We start from the raw sequence: 17,212 nt of genomic DNA on the forward strand, positions 1-17,212 counted from the left end.
GGAGAGCGGAAGAGGCCCCAACTTGATAAGGATCAATGCGCCTACTGCAAAGAAAAGGGACACTGGGCTAAAGACTGCCCAAAGAAGCCACGAGGGCCCCGAGGACCGAGGCCCCAGACCTCCCTCCTGACCTTAGGTGACTAGGGAGGTCAGGGTCAGGAGCCCCCCCCTGAACCCAGGATAACCCTCAAAGTCGGGGGGCAACCCGTCACCTTCCTGGTAGATACTGGGGCCCAACATTCCGTGCTGACCCAAAATCCTGGACCCCTAAGTGACAAGTCTGCCTGGGTCCAAGGGGCTACTGGAAGAAAGCGGTATCGCTGGACCACGGATCGCAAAGTACATCTAGCTACCGGTAAGGTCACCCACTCTTTCCTCCATGTACCAGACTGCCCCTATCCTCTGCTAGGAAGAGATTTGCTGACTAAACTAAAAGCCCAAATCCACTTTGAGGGATCAGGAGCTCAGGTTGTGGGACCAATGGGACAGCCCCTGCAAGTGCTGACCCTAAACATAGAAGATGAGTATCGGCTACATGAGACCTCAAAAGAGCCGGATGTTTCTCTAGGGTCCACATGGCTTTCTGATTTTCCCCAGGCCTGGGCGGAAACCGGGGGCATGGGACTGGCAGTTCGCCAAGCTCCTCTGATCATACCTCTGAAGGCAACCTCTACCCCCGTGTCCATAAAACAATACCCCATGTCACAAGAAGCCAGACTAGGGATCAAGCCCCACATACAGAGACTGTTGGACCAGGGAATACTGGTACCCTGCCAGTCCCCCTGGAACACGCCCCTGCTACCCGTTAAGAAACCAGGGACTAATGATTACAGGCCTGTCCAAGATCTGAGAGAAGTCAACAAGCGGGTGGAAGACATCCACCCCACCGTGCCCAACCCTTACAACCTCTTGAGCGGGCTCCCACCGTCCCACCAGTGGTACACTGTGCTTGACTTAAAGGATGCCTTTTTCTGCCTGAGACTCCACCCCACCAGTCAGCCTCTCTTCGCCTTTGAGTGGAGAGACCCAGAGATGGGAATCTCAGGACAATTAACCTGGACCAGACTCCCACAGGGTTTCAAAAACAGTCCCACCCTGTTTAATGAGGCACTGCACAGAGACCTAGCAGGCTTCCGGATCCAGCACCCAGACTTGATCCTGCTACAGTACGTGGATGACTTACTGCTGGCCGCCACTTCTGAGCTCGACTGCCAACAAGGTACTCGGGCCCTGTTACAAACCCTAGGGGACCTCGGGTATCGGGCCTCGGCCAAGAAAGCCCAAATTTGCCAGAAACAGGTCAAGTATCTGGGGTATCTCCTAAAAGAGGGTCAGAGATGGCTGACTGAGGCCAGAAAAGAGACTGTGATGGGGCAGCCTACTCCGAAGACCCCTCGACAACTAAGGGAGTTCCTAGGGACGGCAGGCTTCTGTCGCCTCTGGATCCCTGGATTTGCAGAAATGGCAGCCCCCTTGTACCCTCTCACCAAAACGGGGACTCTGTTTAATTGGGGCCCAGACCAGCAAAAGGCCTATCAAGAAATCAAACAGGCTCTTCTAACTGCCCCAGCCCTGGGATTGCCAGATTTGACTAAGCCCTTTGAACTCTTTGTCGACGAGAAGCAGGGCTACGCCAAAGGCGTCCTAACGCAAAAACTGGGACCTTGGCGTCGGCCGGTGGCCTACCTGTCCAAAAAGCTAGACCCAGTGGCAGCTGGGTGGCCCCCTTGCCTACGGATGGTAGCAGCCATTGCCGTTCTGACAAAGGATGCAGGCAAGCTAACTATGGGACAGCCGCTAGTCATTCTGGCCCCCCATGCGGTAGAAGCACTGGTCAAACAACCCCCTGACCGCTGGCTATCCAATGCTCGCATGACTCACTATCAGGCAATGCTCCTAGATACGGACCGAGTTCAGTTCGGACCGGTGGTAGCCTTAAACCCGGCCACGTTGCTCCCCTTGCCGGGGAAAGAGACCCCCCACGACTGCCTCGAGATCTTGGCTGAGACACACGGCACCAGACCGGACCTCACGGACCAGCCCCTCCCAAATGCCGACCACACCTGGTATACAGATGGAAGCAGCTTCCTGCAGGAGGGGCAACGTAAGGCTGGAGCAGCGGTGACCACCGAGACCGAGGTAATCTGGGCCAAGGCGTTGCCAGCCGGGACATCCGCCCAGCGAGCTGAACTAATAGCACTCACCCAGGCCCTAAAGATGGCAGAAGGTAAGAAGCTAAATGTTTATACTGATAGCCGCTATGCCTTTGCTACCGCCCATGTCCATGGAGAAATATATAGGAGACGTGGGTTGCTCACCTCAGAAGGCAAGGAGATCAAGAACAAGGGCGAAATCTTGGCCTTACTGAAAGCTCTCTTTCTGCCCAAAAGACTCAGTATAATTCACTGCCCAGGACATCAGAAAGGCAATAGTGCTGAAGCTAAAGGCAACCGAATGGCGGACCAGGCAGCCCGGGAAGCAGCCATGGGGACTGACACAAAGGCCTCCTCACTTCTCATAGAGACCTCAACCCCGTACACTCCAGACTTCTTCCATTATACTGAAACAGATATAAAGAACCTACAAGAGTTGGGAGCCACATATGATAGAGAGAAAAAATATTGGGTCCTGCAAGGTAAACCTGTGATGCCTGACCAGTTCACCTTTGAATTATTAGACTTCCTTCACCAGCTCACCCACCTTAGCTATCAGAAGATGAGGGCACTTCTAGACAGAAAAGAAAGCCCCTATTACATGCTAAATAAAGATAAGATCCTCCACGAGGTGGCGGAATCATGCCAAGCCTGTGTCCAAGTAAATGCCAGTAAAGCTAAGGTCGGTCCCGGGGTGCGAGTAAGAGGACATCGACCAGGCACCCATTGGGAAATTGACTTTACTGAAGTAAGGCCCGGACTGTATGGGTATAAGTATCTTCTGGTGTTTGTGGACACGTTCTCTGGCTGGGTGGAAGCCTTCCCAACCAAGCATGAGACTGCCAAAGTTGTGACCAAAAAGCTTCTAGAAGAAATATTTCCAAGGTTTGGAATGCCCCAAGTATTGGGGACTGATAATGGGCCTGCCTTCGTCTCCCAGGTAAGTCAGTCGGTGGCCAAGCTACTGGGGATTGATTGGAAACTACATTGTGCTTACAGACCCCAGAGTTCAGGTCAGGTAGAAAGAATGAATAGGACAATCAAGGAGACTTTGACCAAATTAACGCTTGCAACTGGCACTAGAGACTGGGTACTCCTACTTCCCTTGGCCCTCTACCGAGCCCGCAACACTCCGGGCCCCCATGGACTCACTCCGTATGAAATCCTGTATGGGGCGCCACCGCCCCTTGTTAATTTCCATGATCCTGAAATGTCAAAGTTTACTAATAGCCCCTCTCTCCAAGCTCACTTACAGGCCCTCCAAGCAGTACAACGAGAGGTCTGGAAGCCTCTGGCCGCTGCCTATCAGGACCAACAAGACCAGCTTGTGATACCACACCCCTTCCGTGTCGGCGACACCGTGTGGGTACGCCGGCACCAGACTAAGAACTTGGAACCTCGCTGGAAAGGACCCTACACCGTCCTGCTGACCACCCCCACCGCTCTCAAAGTAGACGGCATCGCTGCGTGGATCCACGCCGCTCACGTAAAAGCGGCGACAACCCCTCCGGCCGGAACAGCATCAGGACCGACATGGAAGGTCCAGCGTTCTCAAAACCCCTTAAAGATAAGATTAACCCGTGGGCCCCCCTGATAGTCCTGGGGATCTTAATAAGGGCAGGAGTATCAGTACCACATGACAGCCCTCATCAGGTCTTCAATGTTACTTGGAGAGTTACCAACTTAATGACAGGACAAACAGCTAATGCTACCTCCCTCCTGGGGACAATGACCGATGCCTTTCCCAAACTGTACTTTGACTTGTGCGATTTAATAGGGGACGACTGGGATGAGACTGGACTCGGGTGTCGCACTCCCGGGGGAAGAAAAAGGGCAAGAACATTTGACTTCTATGTTTGCCCCGGGCATACTGTACCAACAGGGTGTGGAGGCCCGAGAGAGGGCTACTGTGGCAAATGGGGCTGTGAGACCACTGGACAGGCATACTGGAAGCCATCATCATCATGGGACCTAATTTCCCTTAAGCGAGGAAACACCCCTCGGAATCAGGGCCCCTGTTATGATTCCTCAGCGGTCTCCAGTGGCATCCAGGGTGCCACACAGGGGGGTCGATGCAATCCCCTAGTCCTAGAATTCACTGACGCGGGTAAAAAGGCCAGCTGGGATGGCCCCAAAGTATGGGGACTAAGACTGTACCGATCCACAGGAACCGACCCGGTGACCCGGTTCTCTTTGACCCGCCAGGTCCTCAATATAGGGCCCCGCATCCCCATTGGGCCTAATCCCGTGATCACTGACCAGTTACCCCCCTCCCGACCCGTGCAGATTATGCTCCCCAGGCCTCCTCAGCCTTCCCCTACAGGCGCAGCCTCTATACAACCTGGGACGGGAGACAGACTGCTGAACCTGGTAGATGGAGCCTACCAAGCACTCAACCTCACCAGTCCTGACAAAACCCAAGAGTGCTGGTTGTGTCTGGTATCGGGACCCCCCTATTACGAAGGGGTTGCCGTCCTAGGTACCTACTCCAACCATACCTCTGCCCCAGCTAACTGCTCCGTGGCCTCCCAACACAAGCTGACCCTGTCCGAAGTAACCGGACAGGGACTCTGCGTAGGAGCAGTTCCCAAAACCCATCAGGCCCTGTGTAATACCACCCAGAATACAAGCGACGGGTCCTACTATCTGGCTGCTCCCGCCGGGACCATTTGGGCTTGCAACACCGGGCTCACTCCCTGCCTATCTACTACTGTACTCAACCTCACCACCGATTACTGTGTCCTGGTTGAGCTCTGGCCAAAGGTGACCTACCACTCCCCTGGTTATGTTTATGGCCAGTTTGAGAGAAAAACCAAATATAAAAGAGAGCCGGTGTCATTAACTCTGGCCCTGCTGTTGGGAGGACTTACTATGGGCGGCATAGCTGCAGGAGTAGGAACAGGGACTACAGCCCTAGTGGCCACCAAGCAATTCGAGCAGCTCCAGGCAGCCATACATACAGACCTTGGGGCCTTAGAAAAATCAGTCAGTGCCCTAGAAAAGTCTCTGACCTCGTTGTCCGAGGTGGTCCTACAGAACCGGAGAGGATTAGATCTACTGTTCCTAAAAGAAGGAGGATTATGTGCTGCCCTAAAAGAAGAATGCTGTTTCTACGCGGACCACACTGGCGTAGTGAGAGATAGCATGGCAAAGCTAAGAGAAAGGTTAAACCAGAGACAAAAATTGTTCGAATCAGGACAAGGGTGGTTTGAGGGACTGTTTAACAGGTCCCCATGGTTCACGACCTTGATATCCACCATTATGGGCCCCTTGATAATACTCTTATTAATCCTACTCTTCGGACCCTGTATTCTCAACCGCTTGGTCCAGTTTGTAAAAGACAGAATTTCGGTGGTGCAGGCCCTGGTTCTGACCCAACAGTATCACCAACTCAAATCAATAGGTCCAGAAGAAGTGGAATCACGTGAATAAAAGATTTTATTCAGTTTCCAGAAAGAGGGGGGAATGAAAGACCCCACCATAAGGCTTAGCAAGCTAGCTGCAGTAACGCCATTTTGCAAGGCATAAAAAAAGTACCAGAGCTGGGTTCTCAAAAGTTACAAGGAAGTTCAGTTATAGATTAACAGTTAAAGATCAAGACTGAATAGCACTGGGACAGGGGCCGAACAGGATATCGGTGGTCAAGCACCTGGGCCCCGGCTCAGGGCCAAGAATAGATGGTTCTCAGATAAAGCGGAACCAGCAACAGACACAGAAGCCCCGATAGACGTCAGTGTTAGCAGAACTAGCTTCACTGATTTAGAAAAATAGAGGTGCACAGTGCTCTGGTCACTCCTTGAACCTGTGTGTCTGCCAATGTTCTGACCTGATATGTGCCCATTGCTGAACCTTCATTAGACTCTTTCCTTGTACCCCTCCCCTACCCATTTCTTGAAAATAGACATTGTTTAGATCTAAAAAGTCCCACCTCAGTTTCCCCAAATGACCGGGAAGTACCCCAAACCTTATTCGAACTAACCAACCAGCTCGCTTCTCGCTTCTGTAACCACGCTTTTTGCTCCCCAGCCCTAGCCCTATAAAAAGGGTAAAAACTCCACACTCGGCGCGCCAGTCCTCCGATAGACTGAGTCGCCCGGGTACCCGTGTTCCCAATAAAGCCTCTTGCTGTTTACATCCGAATCGTGGACTCGCTGATCCTTGGGAGGGTCTCCTCAGATTGATTGACTGCCCACCTGGGGGGGGGGTCTTTCAACACTATCCCTTTGAAAGAAAGGTTTGTTATACTGGAGAATATTATGGTCTTTTCACTATTCAGGATTGTATGTGTAACTTGAAAATGTGCGGTAAAGATGAACCTCCATAACCATTAAAAACACCTGACTGACACAGAACCATGCAGGCAGAAGTGTGATATTAGGACATTGGTCTGGGGACCAAAGTCTGGGCTGGGGAGAGGGCTCAACTGGTAAAGTGCTTGCTGCATAAGGGTGCGGTCCTGAGTGAAGATGCCCAGCAATCACCTAAAACTGAGCATGGTGACCCATATTTCTAACCTAACACTTAGGCGTACGGGGATTGCCAGATTGCCAGATTTCTGAGTTCGAGGTCGAGGCCAGCCTGGTCTACAGAGTGAGTTCCAGGACAACCAGGGCTGTACAGAGAAACCCTGTCTCAAAAAGAAAGAAAGAAAGAAAGAAAGAAAGAAAGAAAGAAAGAAAGAAAGAAAGAAAGAAAGAAAGAAAGAAAGAAAGAAAGGAAGGAAGGAAGGAAGGAAGGAAGGAAGGAAAAAAGAAAGAAAGAAAGAAAGAAAGAAAGAAAGAGAGAGAGAGAGAGAGAGACAGAGAGAGAGAGAAAGAAAGAAAGAAAGAAAGAGAGAGAGAGACAGAGAGAGAGAGAAAGAAAGAAAGAAAGAAAGAAAGAAAGAAAGAAAGAAAGAAAGAAAGAAAGAAAGGAAGAAAGAAAGAGAGAGAGAGAAAGAAAGAAAAGACACATAGTCTTCAAATGTGCTCTTGCGCGAAGGTGCGCAAACACCACACACACCAAAAGTTAGTGAGTAAAGGGGAGCCTGTAGAGAAAGACCACCGATGCCAACTCCAGCCTGTACACGCCACGTGCATGCACGCACAGAGAGAGAGAGAGAGAGAGAGAGAGAGAGAGAGAGAGAGAGAGAGAGAGAACTAAAGACTGTCAGTCACTTCTTTTTTTTTTATTTTTGTTTTGTTTTGTTTTGTTTTGTTTTTTTGAGACAGGGTTTCTCTGTGTAGCCCTGGCTGTCTTGGAACTCACTCTGTAGACCAGGCTGGCCTCGAACTCAGAAATCCACCTGCCTCTGCCTCCCAAGTGCTGGGATTAAAGGTGTGCGCCACCACCGCCCGGCTTGTCAGTCACTTCTTGAATCTAATTGGCTCACACAGTGCCTCAACTATCCACAGAAGAGCATGCTGGGCACAGCTCTACTGCTATTGTTGCTAGCAGCATGTACTACTGACCTGGGTAGTATCAGTCAGCAGTGGGAAATGTACGCCTGACATCTGAAATTCAAAAGCTGCCTATCTGTGTTGACAGCAGGGGTTTCCATAGAAATAAGATACTGGAAAAAGCAGCCATCAAAGCTGCCTTGGGAAATTTTCCTTTCCTGTGGAAACGATTTTATGGCTAAAGCTAGCTTACAACAAATGGTTATATCCAGAGATAAACATTTTCTGTTATTTTGGAGTTTGATAATTTCATATATACTTCACGTGGAATCGACCCATATTGTCTATGTTCTTGTTGCACCAACATAAGGCAGGATGCAAATGTGCTCCACTCAGGCAGGGCGTGGCCCTGTGTGTCCCTCCTTTCCTCCCACGGAAACACCTTCCACATCCTGGGGGGGGGGGGGAGGTAAACGTTAAAAGTGAATGATCAGCTGTGAGTGGTGATTTGCATAGTTTTTTTTTTTCCATTGTACTTTTGCTTTGACTAAGAACCCCACTAGGTAGCTCAGGCTAGCCTCAAGATTCCTGTTGGCCCGCTGCCACAGCATCCAGAGTATTAGGGTTATAAGCACCCACCATCTCACCCAGAACATCTTTGTTAAGGTGGGCAATCTCTGCAATGAATATATCTTGAACTAAGAGGGAGACAGAAGAGGAGAAGCAGGAAGAGTAAGAAGGAAGCCACGGAGGGAGTTCCTGCCCCACCTGCAGGGTTGTCCGGCCTCCCTGAGGCTAAAGATGGGGCAATTGGCCTGGGAACTGAAGAGGACAGGGCCACAGGACAGAGCTGAGAACTCTGAGAGAGCTGGAGCTGAGCCTGAAAAAGGATTCTCCTGACAATAGAATACAGCCTTTAGATTCCTCTCCCGTCCTGAGAATGCCTCCCTCCTGTGGCTGCAAAATTCACTTAACTTACAGCGCTGACCTTTCCAGTAATGTCTGCTGTCTCGTAGACTGCTAAAGTGGCTTGGAAAAAACTACTCTGGCATGTGATGAACAGGGGGTTTAGATCATCCCTACTTTCCCAGAATTCTATTTCTATAATGTCACTTATGTCCAGGTCACGCAGCATCTGAGCCTCCTCAGAATCACTTTGTTTTAGCTCAGCCATGTTCATTAAATGCAAAACACACAGGCACTGTAACGTAAGAGGGAAAGACATCTTTAGGACCTTGGAGAGGATCTGCCACTAAAAGGAGCTCCAAGTCCTAGACCCTCCAGTCCTCCACTGAGTCTGACCTACCTTCTCATCACCCGACAGATACTTGAGTCCATTTTTCTTTATCACTTTCTACTTCTGTCAGTTCGTATGAAGAGATCACTGGATCACCTGGAGGGGGCTGGGCCGGCATCTGTGCTCCACTGCCCACCCAAGCCTCCCACAACTTTCCTCTGTAGTGAAACTGTGAGCCCACTCCTGACCGTTCCCGTCCCACATTTTCGGCCCCCACTGTCTTCATCGCAGATACTACACAGGGCATTATCCTGTCATCCTGCTCGGTGAGAGTCTCAGTCAGACTCAGCTTTGCCTGTAGGAGAGGGCCTCTACATTTGTTCATTCTTCTGACTACAGGACAGTAGTCAATACCTTTCTTCTGTGCCATCAGGAAGGCAGGTGGCAGCTTCGGGAGCCCCCAAGAGAAGTACAAGTCAGCAAAAGCTGACTGAGCAATCAGCATTTATTAAGTGCTTACTGTATGCTCCCTGCTTTGAAAGACTCTAGGTCTAAACAGAGATTCACATAAACTTCCCTTGGCAATTTCCAAAAATGCTGGCGTTCTTGGGACTCTCTTGTCATCCGGATTAAGGGCATTTTTGTCTTTTTTTTTTCCTCAGGCATGGCTCCTATAGTTCGTAGTGTCTTGGAAGTTGGAAGCTACCAAAAATAAGCATGAGCAAAATAAAAAGACCTTTGATTCTGTTATATTGACCCAAACTGTTACCTTTGAGGTTATATTTTTTTAATTTAGATTTATTTATTTTATAGTGTGCGTGTTGTATGTATGTATGTATGTATGTGTGTGTGTGTGTGTGTGTGTGTGTGTGTGTGTGTATGTGCACCACCTGTGTGCCTGTGAAGGTCAGGACGGGGCACTAATCCCTTGGACCTGGAGTTACAGGCACTTGGCCGACATAGGTGCTCAGGGCTGAGCTTGTGTCCTGAGTTCTCAGTTGCTCTTCAGCCCAGGGGCTTTGTCTTCATACAACAATTTCCACTCTTGCTTTCAGCTGTACGGTGCTAGACACGGCTCTAGACTACCTTTGGGTAAGCACTGAGCAGCAGGCACGCACCAGCTACTGATAGAAATGCTAACAGACAGATTTCCAGAGCTTTGCAAACAGTGGATTCCAACCCTTTTCCTACCCCACATGAGAACCAGGGATCAAAGGGAGAAACATAAAAGATGTGTTCCCTAGCCCACTTTAATTTTCATTTTCTATTTTATTTTTATTTATTTATTTACTTATTCTTGAAACACAGTTTCTCTACATAGCCCTGGCTGTTCCAGAACTCACATGTAGACAGGTACATTAAACAAACAACAACAACAAACTCTTCAAACCCAAAAGATTAGTAGTGACTGAATCTGTAACTTGGCCTAATTGACCAAAATCATCTTTACTTGACATAAAACTCATTGAGAAGAAATAATGACTTTGGGATATTTAAATTTACCCTCCAGAGATCTGGAACAAGAAATTGTAACACATTTGGAAATTTTATCCCTATGGCCCTTCTTAGTAGCCACCAGCAGATACGTAAAGAAACATGGGTGTGGTCCGCAATGGGGAACAGGTGTAAGGGCTCAGCCTTTGAGTCTGCTGCAGCTGTAAAACACCCTGCTGAACTTGGTGTACTCTAAAGAGGGAACAGGCCATCAAAGCCATGAAGAGGGGCCCCAAGGGCCACCCACTTGGATGCCACTTTAATGAAGCAGCTACCTGGCAGGTTCAGTAAGCAGGCCGACCCTGTGCCAGGCTTCTCAGCAGATAGCAGGGCTCTCGAGTTGTTCTACTTGTCAGTTGTCAAAACCCAGATCACAGCTTTTAAGGGCATTCCAGCAAGAATCCATCTGGAAGCCGCCTCCTGAGTAAGCAGCTATCAGAAGCCCCTAATGAACTTGAGGTTTTCTGCCCACCATGTAACACGAATCATGCTACCCAGAATGTAGTGCCAAACACATTCTACAACATTAGGGACATGAAGAAACAGCAGGTTTTCAGGTTTGGGTACCTGATTTTCATTTTTTGGTGCTAGGGATCGAACCTGGGGCCTTGGGCATGCTTGGTAAGTACCCAACCACTGAACTGTAGTCCCAACCCCACCTTTCCATTTTTCATTTGGATACAGGGTCCGATTAAGTAACCAGCAGGCCTTGATCTTTCTATATTCCTGTCTCAGCTCCTCAAATAGCTGGACTACCAGCTCACAACACCAGGTTGCTGCTGTTTATAAAATTTATTTATTGGGAGAAGGGGTAGTACACACCCATGCCACAGTGCTTGTGTGGAGGTCAGAGGGTAATTTGAGGGAATCAGTTCCCTCTTTGCGCTATGTAGGACCTGGGAACTGAACTCAGGTCCTCGGGCTAAGCAGCAATAACTTTCACCTATTTGGCTACCTCATATACCCTACCACATCGTTTTTTGTTATTGTTTAACATATTCTTATTGAGAAAAACTTTCTCTAATTCTAGTGGTAAAGAATTAGGGACCAAATGTGATTCCCCACTCAACAGTACGACCACAAATTGTAAAGGTTTTTTTTTGTCTCCAGAGGTGGGAAGTTATTTGTCCCAGGCTTAGTAAGCTAGGGATGGTGCAGGACTAGAAGGTGAGCCAGTGCTCTCAGACCCCAACTAGCTGCTTCCCCACCGTCTCAAACTCTTCGACACTTTAGGTTCTTCTTCCCAATCCAGATGCAGGCATAGCAGATGTACCAATAGCGGGAGAGGCAGTGCAGACTCAAATGCAAAACGGAGCCACATGTTTGCGTTTGGACCCTCTAGTGGTATGGCTACTGGAGTTTTCTGAACATCAGTTTCTTCATTTGAAAAAGTAGAGCAAACAATGCCTTGGAGATATATTTATCTTAACAACATTGCACAGGCACACCTGGTAGCCCAGATGATCTATTAAAGATACCTGCCCCCAGGTACTGGAATTACAGGGGCTGGCAAGATGGCTCAGCGCTTAAAGGTGCTTGCTGCCAAGCCTTATTGATGACTTGAGTTTGATCCTTGCTACCCACATAGTGGAAGGAAAAATCCAACTTCCTCAAGCCAGACGTCTACAAGCAAGCTAAGGCATATATGGACATCACACACAAACACACAGACACACGTACACACATACACACACACACACACACACACACACACACTAATAAATAAATGAATAAATGAATAAATAAATAAATAAATACATGAATTTTAAAAAGAATGACCGTAAGCTATCTAGGTGAACAAGTGAGTACTTCCTTTACGGGATGAAGGAAGAGGACTCTGTTTACTAAGGGGTATGTCAGATAATTTTGATTGACAGCTTCAATTACATAAAGCCTTTGCTCACTATGCGTGTCTCTTCCCATAATGCATCTAATGTTAATCATATGTATGCCCAACTATGCATAAACATAAGAAGGTAAATAATTTTTTTCCCAAAAGTTCACTCAGAGGGCACAACTTGCCTTATTGCACCTCACTGATTTGACTTTGAAGTGAAAACTCAAAGCCCACTCCCACCCCCCAGTGACACACCTCCTTCAACAAAGCCACACTTAATCCTCCCTAAAAAATCTGCCAGCTGGGGACCAGACATTTAAATACATAAGCCTATGGTTACCTTGATGTTTAAGGTTAGTTAGACAACGCTGAGATACCTACACCTGAATTGTGCCTACTGAAAAATAGAGGGGCCTCAGTGATCCTTTTTCTGAAATTAGATAAGCGAGATTATGCACCCCAGCCTGTAAATAAATAACCGATGTCTGCCAAGACCTCCATTTGGAGGCTTTTCCACAGGGGAGTTTGTTGAATCTAATCAGATGCCTGTCTCAGCATCTTGAAACAGACATAATCTTAATCGCTCTTTTGAATGTGATTTTCTCCTGTAGATGGCCCTCCCTCCCTGACTCAGATAGCATCTCACTGTGTAACTCTGGCTGGCCTGCAGCTTGCTATGTAAACCAGACTGCCCTCATACTTGCAGCAGATCCACAGGGGTGCTCCACCATGTCCTGCACACACTTCCTCTTTTATAACTGAAGAATCTGAAACTCAAAAAAAAAAAAAAAATCACAAGCCGTTTGGTAGGACTCAAACGCTGCTTTGTCTACATTCAAGCCTGTAAGTCACTGTGCAAGAAGGATGGCACGCATGCGCGTGCTGGCAGGTCGCGGAAGCATCGGGCAGGAAACCTCCATGGTGCCTGCGCCCTCTACTGGCGACGCTGCTCAATTTCTGGTCTAAAAACCAATGTCCCAGAATACAACTGGTGGTGGTTGTAGTAATAACTCAAATTGACTGAGTTCGTGACATGGGGAGATGCTGGGGAGGTCAGAGTCTTCTGATTTCCAGTTGCACGAGAATGGGCGTCTTGGGAAAAAAAAACAAAGAAAACAAAGCTGTGCAAAAAATGTGTTTCCTGCCAAGTTCTCTGTTTCTGCATTAGACAGATGAAGGAGTAGTTTTGCTTTTTTCATAATTCAGAGAGGTTTGCAGATGTAATTTTTGCACCTACAAGAAATACAGTAGTGAGTCTTCCTGAGCATTTTATTGAAGGCAAGACAAAGAATAGTTTTAAAAACACATAATGAGGAGACACATACTGGGTACCTTGGGTATGCAGTGAGACCATGTCTCAAAGAACAAGCACATCTTTATGAACGTGAATGAGAACATTTGTTACCACACCAGGCCCTGTACATACCTTTTATTCTTCCAACCTTGCAAAACATCTGCCATGGCAGAAATTAATCTCTCCCTCTTTCTTTAGCTTCTCTATCTCCCTCTTTCAGAAAGGGGTTCTAGAACATAAGACCCTCTAGAAGAGTGGTTCTCAACCTCCCTAATGTTGGGACCCCTTAATATAGTTTCTTGTGTTGTGGTGACCCCCAACCATAAAATTCTTTTTCATTATCATTTCATAATTGTAATTTTCCTGCTGTTAGAAATCATGGTGTTATGAATTACAACGTAAATATCTGATATGCAGATGTATGGCTCCTAAAGGGGTTAAGAACCCCTACTCTGGATCCTTTAGTACAGTGCCATGGTTAGGAACATCAGCTTTAAAGTTAGGCCAACCTGGGTTTGGAATGGGGTTACAGCACTGGCACGGGAGCCATCCTGGGTCTCCATTTCCTCACGTGTGAAACGGCTTTAAATATCCTCGAAGGATTGGCGTGAGGTCTGAAGAAATACTTCTAAGTCCTTTAACATAGCATCTGAGACACAGCTACGCCCTCCCCACTGTCTCTTGTTCTCATTATTCAATTTAACCTCTTCATTTTAGACATGAGGACATGAAGTTCTGAAAGAAATTGCTTTATGGCCAGGTGGTCAGTTAGGGCAAAACTAGGTGGATCCAAGCATCCTGGGCCAGTCTCTCTATGCCTTGCCACCTACTGCACAGTGGATTTTCCTTTATCCCTCGGCTCTGAGCAGAAAGAGGTTAGGACATTTTCTTAACTCCTTGTCAGGGTCATTTTGAGCTGATGCTATTGCCAGAGATGGAGACAGGGGCTCCTGGAGTGTAGCTCCCTGCCATAAGGAGCCAGCATGTATCCCACACCAGACCAGCTGACTCCCATATAGCACTGTGCAGCTGCCCCTGTCATTATTTTATCCTTGTCAATCTGAAACTATAAAAAGAGAAGCTAATTAGGTAATGTCACGTGTCACCACCAACAGCTTCCCCACATTCTGGGAACTGTCAAACCTCTGCATGCAGCCAGCCATTCCTGGAGAGCCCTCTTGTCGAGGCTCCTTTGCACGTGCTGAGACTGGATGGCTGCCTACATTGTGTCCTTTGCCCCATGTGCCAATTTCTAATGTTCTCTATGATTTTTCCCAGAGGTCTCACACACACATAGACCCTCAAATGCTTAGGGGCTTTTGATCCAGAAATGGCTCGCACCATCCTTAACAATGGTCCACAGTAGTTTTCCGTTTCAGTCTGGGAGGATCCAGTGAGCCAGGTTAGGTGAGGTTCCTGGTGTTTCCAGAAAGGACAGAGCCCATCAGCTCTGATAAAAGTCCCTACAGGCCTGCTATCAATCTTTCTCAGACTTTCCCAAGCTCAGCAGACCCTATTAACAGACAGGCAGACTGAGTCTTCCTCCTCAGGGTCAAGTAACTCATAGTTGCCCAGGTCTCATTTAAACATGGTCTAACCTAACCCTACACATTTAATAAACAGATGGGGCAAGGTCAGAGATGGAGAAGGAGAGGCTTAGGTATGCTGGCATCAATAGCTCAGTGATGTATGCAGAAAGAGCCCTGGACTAGCAGTTAAGAAGCCTGGGTCACCCTAGCCCAGCCCTAATGACCTGTGCCATTGGAGATCACTTGAGCTCTCGCTGACCATGTTCCCATCTGCTGTGCAAGTGGATTGGTCTTGAGGACCTGGAGGCACTCTTCCAGCCCAAGGTTTTCTCAGTGACCGTATCCTGACCATGGGATGTGTTAAAGTGTTTTCAGTGTGTCCACATTCCTTGTTTTTTGCACTTAACCTTCCTAAAAACCCAGATGCTGTTGCTGAGGTGTCTGGTCAGGCAACTGTGAGCAACCATGACAGAGCTTGGTTCTGGACAAGTGACGAGCCCCCCTCCAGCGTGCTGTTCTTCAGGGAGCAGACAGGCCCCTCACCCTTGTGGGCAGTCAGAGGATGGGCTCCCAGGAAACGTAAATGCTAGAGAGGTGTGGTGGCTTTGGGGACAAGGAAAGTCAGTTTTGCATTTCCCTCCTTTTTTGGGTGTTTCTTCAATAATTTGGATCTCACAACAGGTTCGGCCTGGCTTCAGACCCAATTTTGGCTTCTCTGGCATCAGAGATAAAAGGCAAGGTGCAGGCACTTTGCCATAACACTAACTGGCACAGACAGCGATAACCCTAACCCAGGCACCCCATTATTTTATTACCAGAGCTCCCTGGGGGGACTGGTGTTCCCATCCCAGCTCAGAAGCCATTGACTAAGAAGATGGGGCAAGAAGGTTTTCCGTCCTGTCACCCCTACCTCTCTTAAGTCAGGAAAGTTGAAGAAGGAAAATCACAGGGTGGGGTTGATGGTAAGAAAACTTGACTTTCCAACCTCTAGGATCATGAGACAGTAGATGCTGCTTAAGCCACTGACTTGTGGTACATTGTTATGGCAGCCCTGGTACACCAACACAGACTTGCTCCAGTCTCGGCTCCTCCCTTGCCTCCTCACTCCCTTCCATACAAACCCCAGAGCCAGATCCGTCAGGTTTCCAGAATCAGGAAAGCTTGCCCCGCAAATCAATAGCCAGACTGTCCCACTCCAGGACCTGTGGTGAGCAAGCACTGGTTTGCTCTGAGTAAGACAAGTTGCTTTGAGAGCCTCTGGAGGAATGCAGGGAGAATATGAAATATGAGAACAAAAGCCTGGCTAATGTTTTGAGCCACAATCATGCTACACTTATATCATTTTGGCTTCTGCCCTTCTCGAGTCTTCAACTGAACATTCATAGTAGCAGTTCAACAAGGTGGGACCCTCATTCACTTTTGCACACCTAGACAATAAACATGGGGTTTCTTACAGTCAATGTTGCATGCCCAAAGAACTTGAAAGAAGCTGAGACCTCAACACCCTCATTTTCAGAGAGTGTATACACACACACACACACACACACACACACACACACACACACACACACAGAGGTTTTGCCCTTAGCTCCCCAAGCATAAGAAAGGGACCCAGGGGCAGACAAGGGACGTCCTATTACACATAGTGTTTACTCTGGGCATGGCTATTGACTCCAGACCTTATCATTGGGTCCTCAGACTGGGCAGGGCAGGTCTGGGCACCAGGAAGAGCCAGTGCCCCTGCCCTGTGATCAAGAGGAGAGAAGGGTGGAAGGGAGATCGGAGCAGAGTGAGAGAGAAGCTACCCCTTGGACCACAATGAAGCCCCTCCTTGTGCTGCTGCTGCTGCTGCTCCTGGATCTGGCTCAGGCCCAAGGTGCTCTGCACAGGTAAGGCCCTGTCTCCAGCACTAAGTTCAATTGAGGCATCCCCCAACCCCAACCCAGGGCTGCCCCGGGGGAGGAAAGCTAATGAGGAAATGAAAAGAAGAAACCGGGATCTCTCAGGAATCCCTAGAGAAGATTCCCCAGGCCTCTCCTTCCAGTGTAGGTGCCTGCCTCAGCTCAAGGGACTCCCCCTCTGTTGTTCAAAGGTGTGCTCCATAGATGTGATTTGTGACTCCAAGCCTTCAAATACTTTCCCAAGGGGGCCTGAGCACTGCTATCCACAGGGTCCTTCCATCCCTTTAAGTCAGCCCTTTATGATCAGACTATAGACTGTGTCTGACCTCCCATTCCCTAGAAAATCTCAAAAGGCCAGTGCCCAGGAGGGAAAGCCATTTCTACCCAAA

At 48.4% G+C, this 17,212-nt stretch overlaps 1 protein-coding gene across 1 annotated transcript in view; it reads left to right on the plus strand.

Moving 5' to 3' along the window:
* The window catches only part of Ctse (cathepsin E), a 37,194-nt gene that overhangs the window by 6,942 nt on the left and 13,040 nt on the right, over positions 1 to 17,212 (plus strand). Inside the window, exon 2 of the mRNA NM_007799.3 lies at positions 16,621 to 16,811. Coding sequence (NP_031825.2) covers positions 16,741 to 16,811 — 71 coding nt within the window. The 5' untranslated portion in view covers positions 16,621 to 16,740. The remainder of the gene's footprint in view (positions 1 to 16,620; positions 16,812 to 17,212) is intronic.

This window comes from Mus musculus, chromosome 1, assembly GCF_000001635.26.
Source record: "Mus musculus strain C57BL/6J chromosome 1, GRCm38.p6 C57BL/6J".
In the NCBI taxonomy this organism is placed as follows: domain Eukaryota; kingdom Metazoa; phylum Chordata; class Mammalia; order Rodentia; family Muridae; genus Mus; species Mus musculus.